The sequence below is a fragment of the Python bivittatus genome, unplaced genomic scaffold (assembly GCF_059951505.1).
Source record: "Python bivittatus isolate LINGU-HERP-01145 unplaced genomic scaffold, Pbiv_v1 ctg000090_np1212, whole genome shotgun sequence".
NCBI lineage: Eukaryota > Metazoa > Chordata > Lepidosauria > Squamata > Pythonidae > Python > Python bivittatus.
The window spans coordinates 5032042-5057222 of NW_028277046.1; the positions used below are offsets into that span (position 1 = coordinate 5032042).

General features: G+C 50.7%; 4 protein-coding genes and 1 pseudogene across 9 annotated transcripts in view; 2 read left to right on the forward strand and 3 right to left on the reverse strand.

Annotated features, from left to right (window-relative positions):
- The window catches only part of MTOR (mechanistic target of rapamycin kinase), a 45547-nt gene extending 41191 nt beyond the window's left edge, over positions 1-4356 (forward strand). For all 3 annotated transcript variants that reach the window (XM_025163028.2, XM_007420079.4, XM_025163051.2), the window contains 6 exons: positions 200-335; positions 1048-1113; positions 1528-1608; positions 1981-2061; positions 2540-2645; positions 3556-4356. In XM_025163028.2, the coding sequence (XP_025018796.2) occupies positions 200-335; positions 1048-1113; positions 1528-1608; positions 1981-2061; positions 2540-2645; positions 3556-3571 (486 nt within the window). In that variant the 3' untranslated portion in view covers positions 3572-4356. The remainder of the gene's footprint in view (positions 1-199; positions 336-1047; positions 1114-1527; positions 1609-1980; positions 2062-2539; positions 2646-3555) is intronic.
- Positions 4357-4427: 71 nt separating this feature from the next.
- Positions 4428-9314, reverse strand: LOC103052803 (F-box only protein 44-like). Of its 3 annotated transcripts, none has more exons than XM_007420076.4 (6): positions 9227-9314; positions 7362-7616; positions 6525-6702; positions 5903-5998; positions 5018-5150; positions 4428-4919 (listed from the first exon to the last, which is right to left on the reverse strand). In XM_007420076.4, the coding sequence occupies exons 2-6, from the start codon at positions 7597-7599 to the stop codon at positions 4635-4637; spliced, it is 930 nt and encodes a 309-aa protein (XP_007420138.1). In that variant the 5' UTR covers positions 7600-7616; positions 9227-9314; the 3' UTR covers positions 4428-4634. The 3 variants fall into 3 exon arrangements, with proteins under 3 accessions (XP_007420138.1, XP_007420139.1, XP_025018825.1); XM_007420077.4 differs by lacking the exon at positions 9227-9314 and adding an exon at positions 8525-8586; XM_025163057.2 differs by lacking the exon at positions 9227-9314 and adding an exon at positions 8425-8559.
- A 153-nt stretch (positions 9315-9467) lies between these two features.
- On the reverse strand, positions 9468-12767 carry LOC112540039 (F-box only protein 44-like; annotated as a pseudogene). The gene is made up of 5 exons (XR_015795486.1): positions 12505-12767; positions 11829-12004; positions 11412-11507; positions 10659-10788; positions 9468-10548 (listed from the first exon to the last, which is right to left on the reverse strand). The product of XR_015795486.1 is annotated as an F-box only protein 44-like (transcript).
- A 1592-nt stretch (positions 12768-14359) lies between these two features.
- On the reverse strand, positions 14360-17631 carry LOC103060342 (F-box only protein 44-like). The gene is made up of 6 exons (XM_088136824.1): positions 17447-17631; positions 16832-17103; positions 16286-16466; positions 15939-16037; positions 15388-15520; positions 14360-15277 (listed from the first exon to the last, which is right to left on the reverse strand). Exons 1-6 carry the CDS (start codon positions 17512-17514, stop codon positions 15158-15160), a joined length of 873 nt encoding a protein of 290 aa, XP_087992950.1. The 5' UTR covers positions 17515-17631; the 3' UTR covers positions 14360-15157.
- A 1089-nt stretch (positions 17632-18720) lies between these two features.
- Positions 18721-23587, forward strand: UBIAD1 (UbiA prenyltransferase domain containing 1). Its single transcript, XM_088136825.1, has 4 exons — positions 18721-18876; positions 19574-19778; positions 21348-21887; positions 22844-23587. Exons 3-4 carry the CDS (start codon positions 21389-21391, stop codon positions 23329-23331), a joined length of 987 nt encoding a protein of 328 aa, XP_087992951.1. The 5' UTR covers positions 18721-18876; positions 19574-19778; positions 21348-21388; the 3' UTR covers positions 23332-23587.
- Positions 23588-25181: the final 1594 nt, after the last annotated feature.

The window sequence follows — 25181 nt, forward strand, 5'->3', positions numbered from 1 at the left end:
TTGGCATCTCAACTTTGGACCGTCAGAAGATGGATGTCCCACCTAAGTCAAGCCAGGCCCTGCTTGGCTTCCTTGCACAGCTTTTGGAAAGCGCACCAGAATGCCCGCCAAGCCTCCCTGGCCTACCAAATTCTGAAGAGGGTATTTGGATCAGAACCCCTTGCTGACTCTTTCCCCCCCTTTCCTTTCCCCCCCTCAGGTCACTGGCTTAGATGGAAACTACCGAATTACCTGCCACACTGTGATGGAAGTCTTACGAGAGCACAAAGACAGCGTCATGGCCGTCTTAGAAGCCTTCGTGTACGATCCCTTGCTCAACTGGAGGCTGATGGACAGTACGTTGGCCTGAAATGAAAGGACAGCGGCTTGGGGATCCAGCTCGCCTGAATCGCTTCTCTCCCGTGCAGCGTCCCAAAAACCAGTGCAGGATACTTCCTCATCTAAAAATCAAGCATCTGGTTGCACGTTACCCGACTAATCCGTTTCTTTAAGAGGCATGAGCTTTTCTGAGCTACAGCTCGCTTTGTCCGATGCATGAGCGAGTTACAGCTCGTGGAAGCTTATGCCTTTTAATAAAACCTGTTGGTTGGAAAAGGTGCTGCCGGATTCCTGATTTTTGGCTACCGTAGGACTAACATGGCTCTCCTCTTACAAGGTCTATTGACGTAAAGAAACTGATTCCCGGCTTTTCTGTTGTTCTGACGCCATTCTAGGCAGTTCAGCCATATAAAACTAAATAAGTCTGTTAATAGCATAATAAAATACAGGAACAGGGATGGTAAAGTAGAGATTAAAACAGCAGGTTTGAGCAAGCCCAATTGAACTAGTAAGCAGAAGTCAAAGCAGAGAGGTTTATAATGAGGCACGAAAAAGCAGGAAACAAAAGTGAATGTTGTTTAATTGGGTAAAAGAAACCAAAGCCCCTTACACGTAGGATTTACGTAAATACTCCTCCGAAACTAGTTGCCTCTCACAACAAGAGGCATTGCTGTTACGTGCTCCCATCACGGTGGGGAACCTGAAATGACCCACTTCCTTTCTTTGCAGCAAACGCGAAAGGCAACAAGCGATCTCGGACCCGGACAGATTCGTACTCTGCCGGCCAGTCAGTCGGTGAGCAGGGGCCTCCGTTTTTCTCTGCGTTGCGTTCCTCGTTGGATGGGGACCCTGTTTTAGTTCCTCTCCTTTCTCTAATTTGGATTAAACTGCAGCAAGAAGGAAGCACAAAAGAGCCGACGCTTCTTTGCAAAGCTCTTTACCCCCTGACCTTTGCCCTTTTCCCCTCGGTTGATGGGGAAGGGAGGGGAGGCGGCTTGGAGCCCCATGGAGGCCTTCTCAGTTGCAAGAGAGGGCAGGGGGCTAGGCCAGACCTAACTGTCCTCTCTTTCACCATCTGGAAACACAGTGGCTAGTAACTAAGTGTCTCTCTCCCAAGCAGCTCACAGCTTGAACCAAAGCTATGCAGCACAAGAAAGATCACGAGCAGAATGTTTTGTCTTTATCTGACCACTTTCCTCCTTTTTAAAGAAATGTTGGACAGCGTGGAGCTGGGTGAAACGGCCCATAAGAAAGCTGGAACAACAGTGCCTGAGTCTATCCATTCCTTCAGTAAGTTTAGAGAGGGTATCCTTTCGTGTTAAGCCTCCAGGCGAAGGGAGAATGTTGTTATACTGTATTCACTGTCACAAAACCCCCTTTATCCACTTGGCCCACAACTCAAAAGTCTCAAGGACTCCAGCTTGACTTGCACAGAAATTTCTCTGGCTCCCCTTCACGGGGAGTTTCCCTTTGTTCATGTATGAGGTTGGGATGCTCAGAATTGGACTGAGGACCCTGTTACGGATATGATTATTTCCCCCTTTAATCAGGGTCAAGAAAACTGAGTTCTGGGATTGATTCTAGCAGTGATGCAAATAAGTAATTGCAGATGGATTGCTCTGGATTTTCAAATCTAATTATTGCCTGTCTTTTTCTTTCTAGTAGGGGATGGTCTTGTGAAACCAGAAGCTCTAAATAAGAAAGCTATTCAGATTATCAACAGAGTCCGCGATAAACTCACTGGTAAGTAAGTTGTGCGTCTTTTACCAAACGCTCACATGGACTTGGGGCGGGGGAGCACCGTTTGGGGTTTCTTGGCATTTTGCACGGCATCCCTGTTCTCAGGATCCCTTTATAAGGACATGCTAGCAGAGGATCCTGTCCCGAAGAACTTACAATCTTTAGCTGTCATCCCGAGGGATGATCGTGAAAGGTGGGGAGGAGCAGAGAAGCCAGAAATAGATGGTGCGAGATCAGGACAGAAAATGAGGGAGTGAGCCAAGACTTGATGGGAAAGGGTGAGTTCTGGAAGGCAAGTCTAAGCACTCACATCCAGCAAGTGTGAAAAATTATGAACCCAGAATAGAAACTATTGTTGTCTCACCCGTGATGGATGAGTTCTACTGGTTAGTTTTCTGGCTGGCTCCCTTCAACACCACCGCCAGCCTTGCAGAGGAAGGGGCCCGTTTCCTGACCCTCCTCTCGTTCTTCCCTTGCCAAGGACGAGACTTCTCCCATGACGAAACCCTGGACGTGCCCACCCAGGTGGAGCTGCTCATTAAGCAGGCCACTTCCCACGAGAACCTGTGCCAGTGCTACATTGGATGGTGAGTTTGGAGGCTTTTCAGCTCAGCCTTGGAAAGGGCCTGATGCTTGCCCGCTGGGCTCTGAGAGAGCCGAGTCGGAAATGGTTCATCAGGTGGCTTGTTCACTACCTGCCAGCTATCCCTGATGGGCCACACAAGTTGCCTAGCCCTTTGCCTGGCTCTCACAGAGCCCGTCGGGGCAAGGAGCACTGTTAAATTGATGAAACGCTCCTCTGTTCATGGAACATGGAAATGCAGTGGCCAGTTTGCCATAGTAGCCCCGAGTCGTGCCTGTTCTTGGAAAGTAGGTTGGAACCCAACTTAAGAAAGGCCCTTCTGGATCTTTCCCAAAGGATTTTTCTGGCCCTCCCACCACGGTCACCCTGGTAGTAATGGAAAGGCCACCAGCAGAACTTAGGAGCTAGAGCGGCCTCCTGTTACTGCTTACCTATAAAATATATGTTGGTGACAGTTGTTGAAAGATGGTCTATAAATGCCCCCAGTGCATGGGAAAGATATTACTGCCTCTCATTTGAGAGGGAGCTTCTAATCGTTCTGACTTGCAACAGAATGCTTGACCCTGCACACAGGCCCCTGTTAAAGCCATCTCCCAACCGACGTCATGTCATAACAAATCACATGGTTGGCTACCTGCTGGATCAGGGAGGAAATGTTATTTCTTCCTCATTGATGGGGATCCTGAAAGAATTTTCGAGCGCCCAAAAAACCTTGGATTTTTTTAAATTCCTTTTTTCCCTGTCATACAGCCAGCTCTCTCTCTCTCTCTCTCTCTTTTTCCTCCTATGCCATATCTATTTCACGAACTCCCACGGAAAGCTCCGTTGGACATCAAAAATAAACTAGGCCCGGTCGCATGGGGCTTCCAGGCCCAGTCGTTTCACTGCTTCATGTCTGGTCTCTTTTCCTCCAGGTGCCCTTTCTGGTAATAGAAGACTTGTGTCCAAACCTTTTCCTGGCCTCCCTCGCTAGGGCCTGGTATCCCCATGTGAGTTTTTCTCAGAAGTGATGGGGAGTCAAGACGGACTGCAGCTTGAGGGTGGAGGGAAAACAGCTTTTCTCAAACTTTGGGAGCTGTGGAGGAGAAAAAAGGAAGGCCTCTTTTTCCAAGACAAGCCTCAAAGACATGGCTAGGTAATGTGGCCAAGCCATTTCTGGGACCCAAATCACCTTGCTTAGGTGTGGGAAAATGCGCAATGTCTAAGAATGAGCCGTTGGTTAACTGGACTCGCCCAGCTCCGACTTAGCGCAACCAGACTGCAGTTGAAGCTTGTGACGACACAATTGGAGCATGTTTTAAGTTGCATGGAATGGCAGTTGCTGTAGAGCAGGGTGTCATGGCAGGAATGGGGGCCTCGCAGAAGTTTTTATTATCCGGGCTGTTGTCACAACAGCACAGAAAATAAAGGGACGAAGTATTAACATTGAATGTTTCAACATTTGTGGGTTTGGAGGAGGAAAATAGGTGAACTTGGGGGTAAAGAGAACTCAAAACCCTAGTCGAATATCCACGTTTCCCACTATTTTTGCTTGTGTTCCTATTCTTTGTGCATTTGGGGGGATCCAGAAAGTAGTTGCGAGGCATTCAAAAGCTTTGGATGGCGACGATTTTGTCAATGATAGATATTTCAAGCAAAATACACAAAGCATTCTTGTGTTTAGATGCCTTGCGGTAGCCTAATTTTTGTGCCAATAAAGTCCATCATGTTGTAAGGCCTGGATTCTGGGCGTGCTTTCATTAAAAGTGTCAGGGGGAATGACAAGCAAATAACCAACTCTGGCCCGTTTCACCCTGTTTCCAGTTCCAATACTTCCGTTTATCTTCTGGGGGAGAAAAAGAGTTGCAAGAACAAGATTATTATTTTTTTTTTTGCATCTGCTCTATCTGAAGCTTGTACCAAACTTACACAACTTACGAAGAGCAGAAAACATTTGAAACTGGTCAGTGGCAGACACCCCATCTACACTTTGCCTAGACCAAGCAGGCAAAATTCACAAATGAATATAGTTCCCACGGCAGGGGCATTTGCTGAAGTGACAGTGTCTAATGTCTCGGCCGTGTCTGTTGTACAAGGCCTTGTCTAGAGAAAATGGTCCGATGGTGATGCTAGTTTTGGTAATCCTCATTCTTTTTGATTTGCTCCTCTGTGTGGCCATCTTCAAGCATTTCATTAGTTTGGCGCCACATCTGGATTGCTGCCAATTAAAATTCTGGCCTTGGTGCTGAAAGAAGATGTGGCGGATTCCAGGAGGGACATTGTGGAAAGCATGTGAGACCTGCCAAGGAGAGAGACAACACAAGATGACTTTGAGATGAGCTTCAGTGTCGGGTGGGAAAGAGGACTGACCCATTCCTGGAAAACCACTTCTCTTACCTGCCGCCATTCGTCGCTGTACTCGGAATCGTATTTGTACTTGTCTTTGGAGTGATACTCTCTGATGACCTTGAAATCGGCAGACAACAGCTTCACACACAACTCGTAGTGGCTGTTGAAGCTGCTGTAAAACCTATTTGGGGGCAAAGCAGAGAGAAAAAGTTTGAACCTGGCACATCCTTGCCCCCAGATGGCCAGGCGAGGCTTGGCCAAGAGCTTTCTGGAAGAGAAGCAGCTTAGGGACTGAAAAACACAACGAACGGGCGCTCCTGTGGCAATTCTGATTAGCATTCCTGGTCTCCACTTTGAACTGGTTGCCACCTCTGCAACTTGCCTTGGTTACTGAATGTTGGCTTCCACCTCCCGACAGTCAATAAAGAGATCTTCTAGTGGAGCCTCTAAAAGCCTTCTTTTCTTCTAGTGGAGCCTCAGCTGAGCTTCCACAAAGACTCGCTGTCTTCCTGTGAGCGTACAGGAAGTGCTTTCTGCTGTATCTAGCTGGGAATACCATATTTGCCTTTGTTGAACAAACTCTACTGACCTGGTTCCCAGAGAATACCAAGCTGTAAACCATGACTGACAAAAGACAGTGGTCATGTTCACATTGGTTGTGGTTGACCTCAGTGTAGGAGCTCTAGAGGTTCAGCAGCCCTGCATGTGGGCGAGTGGCAGCCAGAGGAAACCTGGCTTATCCAGAGTTAGGGTGGCCGTTGGCCGCCCTAGGAAGGCTTGTAAGGGCATAGCGTTGGAATGGCCGAAGGCTTGCAGTCCAGATTTAAGCAGGGAGGCTCTCTTAAACCCGCATTTCTGCATCTCTGAAGAATTATATCTGGTTGCATGCGTTTCCTGCTCCCCTGTACCAGGAGACAGCGCTCTGGCACTTACCAGTCCTTCACCACAATTGTGGGTCTCCCATCATCCATCAGCTGATCCCAGTAACCTTCATCCCTCAAACTGATGAGCTGAGACTTTGTGCAGAGCCTACAACAGAAATTACAACAATTAAGAAACTCACTGTTGCCCTTCTGGAGGCAAACCCAGTTGGAGGGTTTTATCAGGTAACAGGTTGGCCCTTACGAGACACTGGATATTGGAGCAGCGGGCACTGTGGCCTAATTCGGTGAATCAGGTCTTTTTAGGTCCCTAAGCACTGAACAGGAAAAAAAGACGTGAAGTTATTTCAGCTATAGCGCTTAATGAACCGAAAAATAGTAGACAAGCCATTTGGGAATGTCCATCGGATAGAGCCAAATTCAAGCTGCCTGATTTAAATCTTGATAAAACTAATGGGAGCACCCTCCTTTTGCTTGGAAACTAATTCTGTTTGAGCATCTTAAAATAGAAAGTCTGATTAGATGGAATAAATTCATATAAACTCCCTTTTGTACCACTTTTGAGAGATGGAAAGCCTAGCTCGCATGCAGAATTCCACATCCACGCACGAATTCCCACAGGATGAACCCTTCCCCGTCAATTAAATGTCAATAAACATGACTGTAATCCTCACCCATTATATACAGCGAAACATTTTTTAACTTCTTGATAGGGTATGTCTTGATCTTTTATATAAATGTTCCTCTGAAGAAAGTCCCAGGCCTGGAGCTTCGATGAATCTTGTTCGGGGACGTCCTTAATTTTCCACTGCCCGTCTGAAGGCATTGCGGTGTCCCAGAAGTCTAATCCTTCTGTGAAAAAGCCACAGAACGTCAAGGGAGAAGCGTCGTCTCAATTCACTTATTTCCCTCAAGTCGGGCTTTCTTGATGCTGCTGTGTTGCACGAGCTACAGGTTGGTTGAATCTGAGCTCAAACATTGAGGCTGAGTTTACAAAGCACAAGAACTTTCACACTTTCCGCTAAATCAGACCAAATAAACCACCGTGTGGATGAGTGTGAAGTACGGACAGTCAGACAGTAAAGTGGTTGGGCGGCTCTTGCACAATTACTGGACCGAATGTGAACATGATCGTTCTTTGCACCAGCACATGTAATTCATGTCAATCCCCAGAGTGATAGAAGACACTGGTCAAAGTGTAAAAGGGCTATCTTCAACGATAATTTTCTATAATTACTATTATCACTGCCATCTCTTATTTAAAATTGATTTTTCATACCTTCGTGCCTGCTATACCACTGAGCTATAGAAAGTTATAGAAAGAAAAAAGAAGGGAAAACAGTTGCATAAATAGACTTTTTGCCCACAAGGTGGCATTTGGCCTTTTGTTACAGACTTTCCATCCCCTTGGGCTCTGGAAGTGATCTAGCCCCCCAGCATGGTCCTTGCAAACCCCGTCTTTGGGAAGGTGGCCACTTCCCCCATCCCCTGCTAGTTGAAGATGAACTCACCTTCGCCACAAGGATTCTTGATTAAGTTCTTCTCCAGGTGGCAGAAAATGTAGAATGTCTTGGGCATCTTCAGGTTGGCGTCCTCCTCCTGGTACTTGAACCTCCACAGAAGAGAAGTGTCCACGATGTCTCGCCACCGTGAGCAAACCGGCCGGCAGTTCCAGATCAGCTCGCGTATCGGGAGCTGGCGCAGCACGATCAGCAAGATGTCTTCAGGCAGGTCTTGAATGCTTGCCATGTTTGTGCCAAGAAGGACTGGAGAGGAATGGACACAGGAGGTGAGAAAATAGCCGGGCTGAGCGAGCCGGTGGGGAGCAGACCACACCTCGATGTGGTAAACAATTTCAACCAAACAGACATTCTTTCTTTTTTTAATATATATAACAACTTTATTAGAAATTTTAAAAAGAACGAAGAAACCTAACAAATGAATATTGAGAAAAGGCTAAAGAAAGAAAGATGATCTAGAAATATCAAAGATTAAAAAGCGTGAAAGACAAGAAAGAGAAGAAAAGAATCAGAAAGAAAAAAAATTGACTCCCGACCCTCCTCACAACAGATGTAAGTAACGCTACACAGCCAACTCTTACTCTAAGGTTAAAAAATAACTTCTGTTATTTCTGTTAATCCATATTCTTTCTAATCATCAAATCCACCCAACAAAATTTCATTTTTTCCCGTATCTCTCCAAAAGTCCAGAAAAGGTTTCCAAGTAGTGTTAAAATGGCACAGCGTCTTCTCTCAAATCAGAGCCGTCAATTTCGCCATCTCGGCTAAGTCCATCAGCTTCACCGTCCCTTCTTCCAGCATAGAGAGCGTCAGCCCGAGAGACGGTCTTGAGGCTCCTTTCCCAGCCTTCGAGATCCGTATTGGGCCGCTTACAAGGGCTGTATGTCTAAAGCTCTGCTCTGATGCTCAGAAACCCCGTTTTTATTTTGAGCAGGGGTATAGGACGGTTGCCCTCCTGCACTCTCCCCCCCCCCATCCTTTACCCCCTTTCCTCCACCCTGAACTCCCAAAGCTCTTAAGCGGTATATCTGGGGAGCAAGAGAGGGGGCCTTGCCTGGGATCAGTCTTGCAGGCCAGGCTCCGCGTTAAGAAGGGCCTGCCCGCTTGCATGGCGTGGATCCAGCTCTCAGCTGAGAAGTTCTCCCTGGTTTTACCTGGCTTGGAAGGAAGCAGCAGCAAAGGAAGCAGCGCCTCTGGCTGGAAGAAGGTGCCGTCTCCGTCCTGATCAGCAACGGGGGGGGGGGTGCAATTAACGTGGGCCCTGCAAGGGAGAGCTTTGCAAAGACGCAGAGGAGCGGAAGGCACTCCCAGTTCTGGTGTTTGTGAGGCTGGATGGGTGGGACGGGGGCGTGGGCATGCCAGGCAAGGCTTGCGTGCGCCCAGTGACGCACGTCTTCCCCCCTCCCGGGCCCTGGAGGCTTCCCGGATGCTGTGGACGTTTGCTAGGAAGTGGCTGCCTCTCGCCCCCGATGGGGCACCACCCCAGACGTTGAGCTTGCGAGGGGAGTAGGCGGAGGGGCTCTCCCGAACGATGCCGCGTTAAGCCTGCCTTGGGGCCGAGGGCTTCTCTGCCTGGAGCGTGTGCAGAGGACGTTCAGCAGCCGAGCTTGGCTCCCTTGCTGCCCAACATCTGGATGGGCAGCTGGCATGAGCTGCTCCTCTCCCCCCCCATTTCTCTAACCCCAACAATTTGGGGTTGTCAAGGAGGGGAAAAAAGGGGCAGGACAGAAAAGTGTTCCTAATGCTCACGCAAGTGGGTCGCTACTGGCCTGAATGAAGCCCACTGCCACCCCTTTTGTGGACTCTTAAGTCACCCCTTCCCTGAGGACCCCCTCCCCAGCCCTGGTGAGTTTTACCTGGCTGGCTTCTTGACCATCAGGAGGAAGAGGAGGAATGCCTCCCTCCCTCTGCCTCTCCTTGTGGACAGCAGGGAAGGGAATCCCGGCTAACTCATTTGCATACGTTGACACACCTGAAGGAGCCCCTCCCCTTAGGGTTGCCCTCACTGGCCACTAGGGGCCCAGATTCTTGCTGCAGCAGTCCAAATCGGGCAGCCTTCCCCCCCCCCCCCCCGCCCTCCAAGACAAGTGTTTGCCAGGTACGCATACCTTCCTGGATGCTTTTCAGACTTTTTTCCCCAAAGGATTCAGGATGTGTAATACTAAGCTCCAAAGAGGAATCTGTAATAGGCAGTAGAAAACATACTGGTCCCATAAGGGCTGATATGTTTCTTTTATAGTAACATTTATGCCTCTCTTCGTCACAAGTACGAAGCGACCACAATCTCAGTGTAGAGAGGAGCCAAAGGCCACGCAGTCTAGGCCGCTGTCATATTGGCCAGTGTTTCATCTTCAAAGAGAGAAGGAAGCAGAGAGATATTAAAAGTTAAAAAAAAAACTTCCCATTCTTGTCTCATTTTGAGCCTGTTCTCATCCTTAAGCTCCATCTATAAAAATCCTGGAGTCCAGCCTTATGGTAAAAGCCGAGGGAAAATCTGCCCCCAGAGCAGTTGAGACAGCTTTCAGGAATGTCTGGAATTGGGAGGGCAAACGTGAAGCGGGCCAGGGGATTTACACAGCGCTCATGCTCTCGAAGGAGACTTTTTCTACACATTCCAGAGCCGCTGCTGACGTCGCACGCTCCAGAAATCAGCTTGTGTTGCAAGAAAACGGATTAGAGCTGAACCTGCTTTGGGTAAGTTTCCGAGGCAGAGGCCTGTTCATTTCCCCACCCTTGGCTAGAAAGAGGATGAGGAGGACGTTGGTAGGACGGGTCTTAAAAAGGAAGCGAAGAAAGGAGTTGGGGGTTTGGGAGAAATTGCAGTGCAAAGGAAAATTCTGACCTCGAGGGGTGAAATATCCAGCTGGGCCCACATACTACACCACACTGCTTTGTTTAACCCCAATTTATTAAGTAAACCGGAATGGGCAGGATTCACACATTAGGCTACTCCCACACTTAACAGATCACCTCCTGGCTTGAGCATGCTCGAAACAGCCCCACCCCACGCAGCCGGCTTGAGGGTTCAGTCCAAGGAATAGGGACCGATGGTGAGGCGGCTTTGGGTTATTTTCACCCCACCGTCTCCAGGTGGTTTTCCATTCATATAGAGACCCTGATGTTGGGAAAGTACGTGGCGAACTCCCATGCCAGGAGTTAAGTCAAAGATATGTGAAACCTTGGGAGTAAAACATCACTTTAGGTTGGGGGAAGCTCTTGGCTTTAGGTCTGAGCCTGGGAAGGGACAGAGCCTATCCAAGAATAATTTCCCCCCCAACCTGACTTTACCTTGAACCAACGTTCAGTTTTCATCTCCCTTTCAAAGACATCTCCTGTGCAAATTTCTTCAATGACGCTGAAGTCACCAGACAGCAGTTTCACACACATTTGGTAACAGCAGCCAGAGCCACTATAAAACCTGACAGGTTTGAAAGAGGTGAAGATTATAAAGAAAAAAGAGAAGCCGCTTGGGAGACCCCAAACCTTTCACTTCGCCTTGAACAGAGCAGTCACAGTGGTTGCCTAAAACACCATCTTTGCGTGCAAAGTTGCTCCTTCTCTGGGCAGATCTCTCCATAGCCTCGAAGAGGGGTTCTTGGAAATGGAACCAAAGGGGTGCTGGGTCTCCCTGAGCCACCCAAGCCCCTCAGGGGATGGCTGCAATGTTAGCAGAGCTGAAGGTCCTGTGGTTTCTGTCGTGAGTCTGTTACACAGTGCCTCGGTTATTATATTATGATTATTTTAATGCGGGGTCTGTGTTTTGTTGATAGAGGTTGATCGTTGTTGGCTGCCCAGGATTATGTATGTGAGACGGGCGGCCATATACCTTCCCTAAATAAATACATCTATAATGGCTTGGAATGGGGACTGCATCTGAAGCAAGGTAAACGATGGAGCTGTCCGAGGTCCTGGAGTTGACATTCAAGGCCATTCTAGAGCCCCTTCAACCAAGGGCCACCACCCCTCCCTTGAGACACTGGCATTTTTATCCTCTCGGTACTCCAGCCATCTAAGGCCAGCAGTGGCTTGTCCTGTACTCACCAGTCTGTCACCACTACAATAGGTTCAGCCTCATCCATCAGTTCGTCCCAGTAGCCTTCATCTTTCAAGGCGATGAGCTGGCTCTTGGTGCAAAGGCTAAACCACAGAGGAAGATAATTCAGAATCAAGGCCTGTCCACCTTCTGTCTTTGTCATGTCCACAGCTGGAGGTATTTCTGATTTGATCTCATTGATCTGAGCTCTCTCAGACCGGAAGCTTTTCTGCAGAAGACGCAGTGGATGTCTTCATTTCTCAGAAGGATTTATTTGGGGGCAACTGATGGTGCAAAATGGAAAGCATTTTTTTTCTTTTGCTGTAATTACTGGAATTTCTTACAAGGTGTTCATGGTGCAATATATATGGAGAATTTTACATCGGCTCAAGAATACCCAAAACAGTTCCAACATGGATCCTTACCCATCCAAGGCAACGAAGCATTTCTTCACCTCCTCCTAAGGAATATCCTCTTTTTTCAAAAGGCGGTTCCGACGAACGGCATCCTTTGCCTGGTAAGTCAAAGCATCTGCTCCAGATAATTCCTTGGTTTTCCACTGGCCATCCTGAGGCATCTTGATGTCCCAGAAGCTCAAGCCCTCTGCAGAAGAACCAGAAAAGAAAGGAGGAGGCAAAAAATAGCAGTTGTATCATGACTAGAAAGAACATGAGAATTACGTTTTTTAAAAGCATGCACAGATTAGCATCTGAACCAAGCTCCTTCGTTGTTCCCATATAAAGGCTTAAATAAAAAAGAGATGCGAACCTGCAAATGGACAAGGAGTTGCAAGTACCAAATTCCCTGGCTGAGGGGACAGTTTGGGGAACCTTTGTAGGAAGTTGGGAAGAAAAAAGAAGATGGTTATCGTAATGACTCTGCATGCGGAAAAGAGTATGTTGAGTCCACATTTTTTGCCTAGCCTTTGAGGAGCTTGTTTTCTACACACGAGAAGGCTTTTTTCCCTTTAAAAGGAGAGGAATTCCTAAATGTGTTTTGAAGTGAGATGGCTTTCTTGATGGTAGGTAGGTAGGTAGGTAGGTAGGTAGGTTTTAATTTGGCTTTATTGTTCTTGCCTTCCAGAGAAACAGGAGTACACACAGCTTCACCACAAGGATTCTTAATTAGGTTCCTCTTGAGATGGTAGAACAGGTGGAATCCTTTCAGGTACTCTCTGTGTGTTTCCAGGTGGCCTCCCTTCTGTTCATATTTGCGTTTCCACAAAGCCGGCAGATCCGCCAGACTCCGCCACCTCTGCAAACCAGCCGACAGTTGCGGATCAGCTCCTGCACCGGAAGCAGAACGAGCACGTCGAGCAACCGGTCATCAGGTAAGTCATCGATGCTTGCCATCTTCCTTGAAAGAAAGGAGAATAACGTGGGAAGGAAATGCCACCGCCCTGAGCGTCTTTGTGGAAAAAGAGACGATGATTGTGTTGGGGGAGAATGCTTTCAACCTGCTTTCCGCAATCCCAGGGCCTTCTAGCTATGGTGGATTAGGGTGGGGGTCCGCTGCCTCTGAAGGGCACAAGGTTGGGGAAGGAGGCTTGAGAAGCAAGAGCAATGCTAGCCGTGGGGAATCATTTCTGCCTCGAGCTGCTCTTTCTCGGCCTCTTTCAGGACTGTTGCTGATCTCTCCGTGGGAAAACTCTAATGCAATAGGCTTTTTGGACCCGTCTGAAAGCTTCCACGCTGGGTGATACCTCTCTGCCCACAGAGTTCCCAAAACACGTGACCAGGAAGTAGGTAGCTGGGAGCCGGGGACAGCCTTCTGCTAGGACTCCCGGATCTGGTTTGTAAACATTCAGGCGGCTGCCGGGGGCAGGGAAGAGTCCGGTCTCCCGGTATCTCTGTTTTTTTCTTTGAGCCTTGCCTTCCTGATCAGGTAGCCCTACTTTGGGAGATTTTCAGAGGGACCCTTATCTGACTGTCCTACGGACGATCTTTCGGCTGCCTCTGGTTTGATTGCAAATACCCTTCAAAAGCTGGATTCCCCCTCCGCCCAGTTTTCTGACCCTTCCCTGTGCGACGGGTGAGTCATCCAGCAGCGGAAAGACGCAGAAGAAAGCCCTGCAGATGTTGGTGCCCTGAAGGCAGTTCTCTGAGGAGGAGGGAATCCCTGGCTCATTTGCATTCAGTGACACCTGCTTGATGTCACACGAACCTTTGATGCCCCAACGGCGTTGTTTGTTCGGCTGCCCTCTGAAAAACTGGAGAGCTAGCCAGCTGTTTTGGGCAATTGAGGCATGCGGACTTTGGATTTATTTCTTGTTTTGAAATCCGATATGGCACCACTTCGGTTTTGCAATGGATTTGTGGAAGCCTCCTACGTGCAATGCCGCCTGTGAATGAGCTTCTTAGTAGCAGCCACCGAGGCAGGATTAAAGCCTCTGCGTTAAGGTTTTAAGAAGCTTTAATCCCTTTCCCTGTGCATTAAAACTGGGTTTCCAAGCTGGGCACAGCACTGAAACTTTTAAATCTAAGAGTGTTCTTTCGAACACATGCGGAGTGCTCTCTTCCCTCCAGAATGCAGCTGGGCTCGCTGGCTAGGAGTTAAAATTCGGATCTTATTTGTTTCAGTCCTCGTAAGACGTGCGTGCTGCACTTTTATCTTCCCTTCCAACAATCCCTCTGTAGATTGGACAGTAGGCTAAAGTTCATGAGTAATAGCGGGGAAGTCATGCCTGTTTTTTAAAAAGGCATCTAAAATTACTTCCTTCTACTGCCGGTGGTTGAGTCAACTTACTGTTTTCCCTTTTGATGAGCTTCAAAATGCCACTCAGTGTTTCAGTCACTAACAGTGGCCTTCTTATGGCATCCCTCCTTTATCCGAATGTTGCTGCCGCTCTGTCTTCCCTTAGACATCCATTCCAAGGAGCATTATGGTTTTCTTTTTTTAATTTTGAAATCTTTATCCCCATTTTCATAGAACTCAAAGAAGGCGTTCAAAGCAGCTTAGAGCCCAGTGTAAAAAAATCCCGAGTGATTTTAATTTTACAAAATAATTCAGAAACATCAGAGGACAGCAAGAGACACGAGACACGTACAAAGGGTTTTCAACTGTGGAAAACTGAGAATAAGAGCAGCGCCTGAGCAGACATTCATGGCAAGGAGATTCCAAAGAAGAGGTGGTTCCTTTCATACTTTTCTCATCACTGTTAACCATTTCCTGCGCTCCGCATGAGGGGATCAGCTTAGTCAACAACCTAAAATAACCTTCAACAACTTGGCCTGGAAGTTCTTACTTTTAAAATATTCAGATCAAAACCAGACTCTGAATTTGCAACAAAAGACTACAGGAGAAAGCTAAGAATTAATAGTGAATATCAATAACTAGCGAGTTGCAGTCGAGGCATTTAACACAAAAAATAAAACTTCCCTGTTCCCTGCGTGTGCTCCGGCTTCGCATTTGTTCCTGCTGTTTTTAAAAACTTGTTTCGACGCTGCTTGTGAAGTCAGTGCTTCGCCTCGGGGAAAGTGTGTGCAAAAGGAGCCTCTCTCACTGTCTCACCCGAAATTTAATGGGCCACAGTCCACAAATTACCTTCACGATCTCTCCCGTTTGCCGTCCCCCCCAAGTCCTGAAAATATTGCCTTTATCCCGTGTAATATTCAGCACCGTTCATGGTTTGTGTATAGGTGTAAACATACAGCTTCAGAGAACAGTTACTCAAAGCAGAGAAAATCCCCCCCCCCAAATGATAGAAATGCTTAAAAGTGCTAAATCAAGAGCCCCAGACTAGGCTGCGTCCTCATCATACTAGATCGACTGTAATACTGCTGTTGGTTACTTTCACTGCTGATCGCCAGCCCACTCTGTGTTCAAAATCGATATAGCGCACGCCAGACGGGTAGTTTTCAAAGGTGTAGAAAACCTACGGAGGAAAGAAACACAGGCGCCGTTTGGTCTGGAGAAAAAGGCGACAGGAGAGAAGAAACTCGCTGTAAAATGCAAATCTACGTTTCGTTCCAGGGCATATTTTACCTCCCGCCATTCTTCCACAGTAGGCACTCTTTCTCGGACTTCAAACATCTTGCAGTATTCTTGGAGGACTTGAAGGTCGGCGGAGAGCAGCTTCACTGTCAGCTGGTAATGGGAGTTGTCAACGTTAAAATACCTATTTTTACCGGGGAGCAAACAGGACAGAAAACAGCAAGCATCCGTCACACCAAGGGCCATTCTGTGCCCCGAAGTAATAAAGAGTGTATCGAACTTGGCAAAGCAAAGCGGTCTCTTTGGGCAGCTTCATAGGGGAGGGAAAAACAGGGCTTCCTCCAGCCTAGCTTACTCCTAGCATGCTACAGAGAGACAGCCAATCTCATTTAACCATCCAATCTGGTCTCTGAGCTTTGGGCGTGAAGAGCCCAGGCTCGCCCCAAGCATATTTGACATGCAGTAAGGACTAGAAACTTGATTTTTTTTTTCTTAAGTGAAATGCAGCACTTGGGGCTGCAGAGTTCTCTTCTCAGGAGAATGTTTGAAAAAAGAGAGTACAATCCCCACCCCACCCCGTTTTTGCAGTCGTCAGTACTCACCAATCCTTTACCGTGATTTGGGGCCTAAATTCATCCATTACCCAGTTCTGGAGCCCTTTGTCCTCCAAGGTGATACGTTGGCTCTTCTTGACAAAAAACCTAGGCAGGCAGAGGTAGAAATGGACATAGGCCATCCTCCTTCCACTGGAGAGGGTCAGCAGCTAGGAGCCCCTGAGCCAAATCCACCCTCTGCAGACAAATGCAGCATCTGACTCTTTGCACAGGCCTGGGGTGGCCTGGGGAGGGGGGGGCCTTATCAGGTACCAAGCCTGGCGATCTTGCAAAGCGACCCATTCCTGGGGCAAGTCCTGGGCGAGCCCCAGAATCCGTAACCAGATTCGAAATACCTCAGACCGCCAATTTGGTGCCACGTTGGTACGAAGCAAGTCCAGACGGTGTCTGGAAGAGGAGATTTGTTCTTCTTTTTAAATATCTTGGGGAAATGCCTCTTGAAGCCTCTCGGGAGATCCTCAGCCATCCAGTCCGCCATCCAGTCCACGGGACGAAGCTCCCAGTACCTCAGCCCCGCTGCGGGAAAGAAGAGAAGGCAGGTGAACAGGAGACGGCCACGTATTCGGATTGGCTCACCCGCTTTGCCGGTCCTCGCCTACGTCTCTGCTTTCCCGCCGGCGGCGGCCTTCCTTAGGCTGTCGAGGAAGAATCGGCATCCGTGACTGTGGGCCCCCAAAGACTTCTTGCGTGCTGAAAGCTAGCTGCTCAGGGAGAAGCGCTCCATCCTCACCTCCCTGTTTGCACACAAGCCGGGTGGTTTCCCTGTCCCTAAAGGGCCCTGCTCCCACGTGTGTCCGTTAATTGCGTGGGTGCCTTGGGAATCGCGGCCAGGGCCTCTGGCCAGCTCCGGAGAGCCTTGCCCCCCGGCGGCGGGGACGAACCTCTCCCGCAAACGTTCCTCAGGAGATTCCTCTTGCTCAGGCTGAAGAAAAAGACCCTCCAGTCCTGGAGGCCGCCCTCCGGCTGCTCCAGGCGGAAGCCCAGGCGCTCGCATTTCCGCTTCCAGACCACCGGCAGGTCCACCAGGTAACGCCACCGTTTGCAAACCAGCCGGCAGCTGTGGATCAGGTCCCGCTTGGGGACCCAGGACAGCACGTCCAGCAAGGTGTCCTCCGGCAGGTCTCGCAGCGTCAGCTCCTTCCTTTCCGGAGACCTGCGGGGAGAGGGCCGCCATGAGGACTAGCGCCACCCCATCCGAGGACGCGGAGGGTTTTCGCGGGAAACGGGCAAAGGGGCGTCGAGCTCCTTAAGCCGCGCCGGGGGATAGCGCGGGAAGGCGGGCAACTCTGGACATGCTCAGAGACACGTCCGCTCCCTTCGCTCTTGCCAGGAGCTTGGGGGACGGAGTGAGTTTGGCTCGCGGCGCCCTTTGGGGGAAAGGACGGGGTTCGCCCGGACGCCTCGTTGCTCGCACTCCTCCGAGCGCCCGCCGCTCATCAGCCGATGTGCGGCGGGCGGCGGGCGGCGGGCGGCGCCCTCCCAGCCCCGGGAGTTACCTGGCCCGGGAACGCGGCGGGCGGCGGCGGCGGCAGCGGCAGCAGGCGCTGGCGGCCAGCGGGGACATCGGCGGCGGGGCGCGGTGGGTCGCTCGGCGGCCGTCCGGGAAATGGGCGGCCCCGCTGCGATGCCTGGCGGCCAGCTGATGTCGGGCGGGGGCGTGGCCGGGGCGGGGGCGGAGCCTCGCCCGCGGGGCGGCGGGGCGGGGCCGAATCCGGGCGGAGCTCCGGGGAGAGGGGGCGGGGAGAGGAAGGCCCCGCCCCGCGGCCCGGCTGCGCTGCCCGCAGCTCCCATCGGCCCGCCGGCCCGCCTGGAGAGCGGCCGGGACTGGCGCCGCGGCCCTTCCTGGGCCGACCGCTCCCCTCCTGCAAGGCGGCCGAGCCCCGGGGCACGTGCAGAGCGACGGATCGCCGCGAGGCGGCCACAGAGGGCTGCCCTGCCCGGGCTGGAAGGCTGGCTTTCGCCTTGGAGGAGAGGCCTCGGCCTCTGTAAAATGTGTACGCAGCTTAAGCAAAACTTTAAGTTATGCTAAATGGGTAACACAATTCAGTACAACTGAGCGTTACGACGATTGAGCGCCCGAAGGACAGAGGGGTTTGCAGTCGGAAGAACTTCGTTTGGCGAACGGGGCTCTTTCTCCCCCGCCCACGCAGCCAAGCAGCCAATCGGCTTCCTCGACCAGTAGATGCGCATGGCATGGCGCTAGCCAATAGCAAGGCAAGAGCTAGACCCTCGGTCCCGCCCTTGCGCGTCTCTGTCCTCGCCTGTGCCATTCCTGGCCCGCCCACAAACACGAAAAGGCGGGATCTCACAGATGCGCTCTACCTCAGAAGGCAGCGTGAGACTGCGCATGCGCGAAGAGCTTCAGCCCCCCCCGTACCATGGAGAGTGAAATGGCATCTCTATGGCTAACGTCCGTTGCTGAAAAGGTTCCCCCGTTAAACCCCGCACCTCGAGTGCATCAAGGTCACAGAGGGCCCTTCTTTACCGTAATCCCGGGAGAAGGCGCGCGCGTATTTTCTTTTGGCAGCATTTATTCATAATTAACACGCAGCAATTACTCTAAAAGAAATAGGATTATTGCCCATTTAGCTCCAGCAATAAATTAGACACACGCACCCCCCGTCCAATGCCACGCAGCTGAAACGGCCTTAGGTACTGAGGGGACGGATCCTCCTCTGCTGCCTCGCGTTCCCTTTCCAAAGGCATTTATTTTTCCCGGTTCGTTACGCGGCCGCGATGGGTTCCTGCCCCTCGGGGGAGGCGGTGTCAAGGCTCCCCGGGCGGAGCGGGGAAAGAGCCGCGCGGCTCCTCGGGCGGAACGTCGGGCTCGGGTCCGGGTTCCCCGCCAGGAGGCTTTGGGCGGCCCACCGCCCTCCCCGGCCAGGGCGGGGGAGAGGCCGCCCGGGGAGCCGCGCCGTCCCGCCTGGTGAGTCCGGAGGAAGCGCGCCCGGCGGCCCATCGTCCCCGCCGGCCTGCCGCCGCCGCCTCGGCCCCCTCCCTGAGGGAGAGGCGGCCCTCGGGCCCCCAAGCCCGCGCCTTTCCGGGCGAGCGCGCTTGATGAAGAGCCGGCGCTTTCGGCCCTCGGCTCCCTCCTATTTCGGAGTCCCTGAGGCCAGGGCCCGCAACCTCGGTCCCTTGAAGAGGGGTGGACTTCAACTCCCAGAATTCCCCAGCCAGCTCAGCTGGCTGGGGAATTCTGGGAGTTGAAGTCCACCCCTCTTCAAGGGGCCGAGGTTGCGGAGCCCCGCTTGAGGCCAGGGAGGCAAACCTTCCGCACTGAGGCAGCAAAAGCCGCTCCCATAAATAAACCAAGCCCGCTTAAAGGCGTCTGCTTAGCTGCTTTGCTTCGTGAGGTGTCCCCCCCCAACACACAATTTTTACGTGGTTTTTTACGGCCGCCTTAGTTTTAACCGAGCCCCCTCGCAGAGGTTTTGCCTCTGCACGTGGTCAGGAGCGACGCGGCAACTGGGCGGCAGCGAGCCCGCACCCCAGCCCAACCCGATGGGCCTCGCTGGGAGGGTGCGTTGGCTGAGGCTCAGCCGGCCCCAGATGACGCGGGGAATGAATCCACCCTGTGGGATCGCTCGTGCCCTGCCAGTAATCCGTCCGGTTCTGCCTCACAGTGTTTCTCCCAGATTCGGAATTAAGATCCTTCCCGATTGCCTGATCCAGCTGTGCCACTGGAAGATGCCTGGCTTCCAGCACAGAGTCTGCGTAATCCCGGGCTGCTGACTTCAACCCACGGAGCCTTTTCCACGCCTCTGCAGCTCCAGAGAAAACCTCCGATCTGCAAAGGATAGATTCCAGGTGTAGCCCCAGTCCCTCCAGGTAAGGCTGCCAGGGCTCCTCTTTGGGGTTGGGGAGCGCTGCTTCTGGCCTGGGAGACCAGAGTGGCCTTTAGATGCTTTAGAGGATCTCCAACTCCCACTCCCATCATCCCAGCCCACATGGCCAGTGGCGAAGTTGTCCCCAGCACTTAGAGACTGCTAGTGGCCAATCTCTGAGCTAGATGGCTTGGCAGAAGGCCATGTCCCATATGGGATACTTTTCTATGAGAAATTTGAGTCCAAGACTTTTTTTATTGCTTGATCTTTGAATCAGAACCATTTTTGGTCAGAAGATTCTTTACTGAATCAAGTCTGGTTGAATCCAGAGCTGGCTGAGTTTCAGCAGGAAGAAATGATTGATTGCCTTCCTGTTACGACTGTATTGAATGACCCCGCTCCTCCCCACGAGCTGTACTGAATTGTAGTTCCAGGACGTCTGAAGGTTCCCTTGCTATTTTTAAAAAAGATAGCATCTGAGTTTCTCTGAAATTCCTCACTGGGAAAGAAGGGCTCAGACCCATCTGTGTGCATTTTTTTTCCTCCACCCACTTCCTGGAGTGTGCAAGTATCTGTGGTCTCCTTGCATCACCCACATTTGAAAGTGGCATTCAGGGTGAAATGAGTGCGTGCCTTTGAGTGGGCAATCAGTTGGGTTTGTTGGCCTCGAACAGTGTAGAGACTTTATGAGCACGAGTGGGAGTTCAGAGGGAGCCCACTTTGGGGTCATCTCTAACAGGAGTGGGATCAGACTTCTAAATGAGCGAGGCCGTTCCTTCTCTCCCCTGAGGGCCAATGGAGGAAAAGGAGTCTCAAGTGGGAACACTCAGCTCCCCTCTTCCAAATTAATTCTGGTGCTTCTCAGCAGTGATTTGGCTAAATTAGATATTTGTCTATTTTTACAATTTAGTTCTCTTAATCTTTTCAGTTGCTTCCTTGCTTTTTTTCCTAGCTCTTTCTGATCAGTTCCTAGACTTTCAGAAGCACATACTCAACTGGGGAGAGTCACATTTCCCTTTTCCTTCCCACCCTGCTGCCCAACATTTCCTTGTCCAAATATAATCAACAAAGTGTCTCCTTTCCTTTTTTTAAAAATTTTTTATCTCGTCTTTATTATTTTTATAAATAACTCAAGGCAGCAAAGTACCTAATACTTCTTCCTCCTCCTATTTTCCCCACAACAACCACCCTTTGGGCTAAGAGAGGGTGACTGGCCCAAAATCACCCAGCCGGCTTTCCTGTCTAAGGCAGGACTAGAACTCACAATCTCCTGGATTCTAGCCTGGTGCCTTACCCCCTGGACCAAACTGGCTCTCTTTCTTTCCTAAAACATTTTTTTATTTTTTATTTTTAATAGACTTGTCCCCGCCCATCTCCCCACAACGGGGGACTCTGGGCGGCTTACAACAAACTAAAATCAGAATACATAATTAAAAGTTATAAAAACCAGACATTACAAAGATAAAAAGGCTAAAAAATCCAAGAGGCTGAAACATTCTTCAGAAAAGGAGACAGGAAAAAGATTAAAAAATGAACAGTGGCTCAAACAGTCCTTCCTTCCCTCCTTCCTTAGGTTGGTTCCTAGCATCTGTCCTTAGAGGAGCGTGTTGGGCCATGGCAATGGAAGATGCGATGGAGAAGATCAACATTGTGTCTGAAAGCCTACAGAACAGTGAGGCAACAGAAGAAGGAACTCCATCCAGCAGCTGGCCCCATAAATGTGCCTCGTATGTCCTGGCTCTCCGGCCCTGGAGCTTCAGTGCCTCCCTCACGCCAGTCGCCCTGGGAAGTGCCCTCGCTTACCGTTCACAGGGCACCCTAGACCTGGGGCTTCTGGTTGGCAGTGCCGTCACCGTCTTGGCAGTCCATGGAGCCGGCAACCTCGTGAACACCTACTATGACTTTTCCAAAGGCATCGACCACAAGAAGAGTGATGACCGGACCCTGGTGGACCAGATCTTAGAGCCTCAGGATGTGGTCAGATTCGGGGTCTTGCTGTACACTCTGGGCTGCATCTCTGCAGCGTGCCTCTATTGCTTCTCCACCCTCAAGTTGGAACACTTGGCCCTGATTTATTTTGGAGGACTCTCCAGCTCTTTTCTCTACACTGGAGGTAAGGATTGTTTTTCTGCGTGGCCTCCCTTCCATGCTGTGGAACACAGGGGGGAAAAGTCTGTATTCCATCAAAATGCTGCCAATCTAAATTCCAGGCCATGCACAGAAATTGAGTTCTGTGGCCTATATGTACGAATCAATTAAATATGGGGAAAAAACCTCAAAAGTTTGCCTAGTCTCCTTGGTTTTATCCTGTTCCCATGAGTAAAGGAGCAAATGGCAATCAGGTTGGAAGACTGGATCGTGCATCTGGTATTCCCTGAGCCCTTTCTGTGTTTTTGGGTATAAATGTGACTTTAACAGTTGCTAGGAAGCTATTTAGCGTTAGGGGTTGTTCTTCTGGACTCTTGTCTAGTAGAGTGTCTCCCTGGCTTCAGCAGAGACAATCTTCCCCACCACCTCTTCCCTGAAGTGGTTTAAACTGCAGACCCCATCAAACCTGGGATCTTTTGCAAGGAAAGCGTGCCTCGAGGCAGCACGCTGAGTTCTCTTCAGTTGAAAGAGCCTGAGAAGAGACCATTTGGGGTGGGGTGGGCTCAGGGGTAGGTGGAGCAAGCGTGTTCTCAGTTACCCCAAGCCCCCAGTCTTGGACAGCTGTTTTTGGCAGAATCTTAGGAGACTAATACTCCTGTTTGTCAGTGGAACTTTCTGCCTGGGGAGGAGGAAAGATCTCCTTGGCTGGAGGTCAGCAGAGGCTCTTGGACGGCTACAGTTCCATGCTCCTGCGTGGCTGGGTGTGGGCTGGATGATCTCCTGGGCACCTTTCCAGTTCCCAGCTTTGGAAGGTATCCTGCTCTATTAAGGACGTGCTGAAGCAGAAGACTGCCCCCCATCCTCCTCCTCCTCCTCAAGCTCCGTCGAAGGCCCCCAGCTCTCCCCTGCCCCACTCACGCCGCCCGTCCCCTCCATCCTGACCCCTTTTCTCTGAACTTCCCTTCCTTCTCGTTGCTGCAGGCATTGGATTGAAGTACGTTGCGCTGGGCGATGTGGTGATCCTGATCACCTTTGGGCCCCTGGCCGTGATGTTCGCCTATGCCCTCCAGGTGGGCTACCTGTCCGTCTCGCCCCTGCTGTACGCCGTGCCCTTGGCCCTCAGCACGGAGGCCATCCTGCACAGCAACAACACCCGGGACATGGAGTCCGACCGGCAGGCGGGCATTGTCACGCTGGCCATTCTCATCGGGCCCACGCTGTCTTATGTCCTCTACAACAGCTTGCTCTTTCTGCCTTATCTCATCTTCTGCGTCCTGGCCACCCGCTACACCGTCAGCATGGCTTTGCCCCTGCTCACCTTGCCCATGGCCTTCTCCCTGGAGCGCCAGTTCCGGAGCCAGAGTTTCCTCCGAATCCCGCAACGGACAGCCAAGCTCAACCTCCTGTTGGGACTTTTTTATGTCTTTGGCATTCTTCTGGCTCCCCCTGGCTCCCTCCCCAAACTCTAGGTGGATGTGAGGTTCATTGACTCGCGGTGAGAATTCTTCCCGGAGAGCTTTCACAGGCTACACAGAGACACACACACGCACGTGCATATCATAGCCTTCGCCAAAGCTGCACAAGATTTTTTTTTTCCTGAAATGTTTCCTTTTTACGAAGGGAGAAATCCTCTTTATAAAACTTAGTCCTCTGAGTCCGGTTTCTGCTTTTTTTCTGTTGTTTCTTTCTTTACCTACATTTCATAAATAAAAATAAAAAAAATTAGCACTCCAGGGTAGAACTCGTTCCTACAAGGCCACGTAACAGAAATCCCTTTTAAAATAGAATTTGGAAAAAATGCACCGGCAAGCAGAAAATCTAAGCTCTAAAGCAAGTTGCTCGTCTCACCTAACGCGTTTCCCCCGACTTCTACTTTTCTGTCTTAAAGCTGGGCTTTTCTAAAAGAGGGACTTCCAGAGATTTCTTTTGATACCTAGGGAAAACTTACTTCCCAGCTGTTGTAACTGTGGGACGCTGGATCCTGTACCAGATCTCCTGTTTAGAGTTCAGGTGTTGACATCCTCCCTCTTCTCTGAGCAACTGGTGCCACGCCTTACTAATAAAACACTCCATGGAGTGTTATCTTTAAATCGCGCAGTCATTACCATCTGTTCTGAACATCACCCTACACGTTGATTGCTGCACCGGTTCTCTTGTGCCTTCCCTCCACCACCCAGCATAAAGTTGCTGGCAACCGAGTACTTGAAGGGGGTCAGATGAGATCTGCCAATCGTGGTCTCAAAAGAGGCTCTCTCCCCCCCTCCATTTGTTTCCCAGAAGAAATTAAAAGTGTTGCTCCAACACCAGTGGCCTGGAGGATAAGCAAAAGGACTCCAAATAGCCCCTTTGGTGATGTTTTGGAGTAGGAAGATGGGAATAGCATCCTTTGCGGAGGGCGGTGTGCCCCAGACTGACCTAAAACCGAACCACGTTCTTTGCCTTTCTCTGTGTCTGTGACACGGGCAACGGTGCTCTCCTTCTCCCAGTTAATCTTTGTAATGCTCCCGACTGGAGATAAGATAACACTAATTCAATTGTTATGGGAGCAAACAAACTTGCCGTCAGGTATGACTCACGAGGCATGCTCTGATTTGAGCCGTGCAGATGTGTTTTGAGGAGCATTCAAGAAGCAGCTGCTGGTTTATGCTGACTTTGGATGGGGCCCTCCAAGGGACAGCATGGGCTCAATACCCTCGAGGAGCGCCCTTCTCGTGGGGGAACTAGGCTGAAGCACACCGGAGGACGTTTCCCTGCTTTTCTCTCTGTGCTGGGCGTCTTCTTCCATCCTCATCCCTGTGTTTTCAGGTGAGGATCCCCTCCCGTTTCAAGTCAAGCGGCCGTCCCACCAGACCCTCACCCACCCAGCTTCTAGCTTCCTTTCCAAGCCGGGGGCGGGGGGAAGGCAGATTTACGAGAATTAAATTTGCATTGCGAGGGGTCCCCAGAGAACCGAGTGCCTTGCTTGGGCGGTCGCAACCAGGCCCTGACGGTTGCCCACCGAACCTGCATATTTTACAGACAGCGTGAAGAAACGGGGTCCCATTGCAGGATGGAAGTTGCAGATGGAGTAGAAAAGAGACGGCCATTTTCCAGGCACGCCTTCTTTGGCTCGATTCATTTCGTGCCCTGATGTTTTGGGGCAAGAGCTTTGCCCTGCTTTTTCTGTAAACTGCCTCGGGCCCTTCCAATGCATCTTTTCACCGCAACTGGTTTGATATGTCAAAATATCTCGTCTTTCCGCCCAGCCGCCCCTGTGGAGGATGGCTAGAGAATAAAGCTGGCTTGGCAAGAGCTAAGCCTCACCAGATTGCTGGGCCTG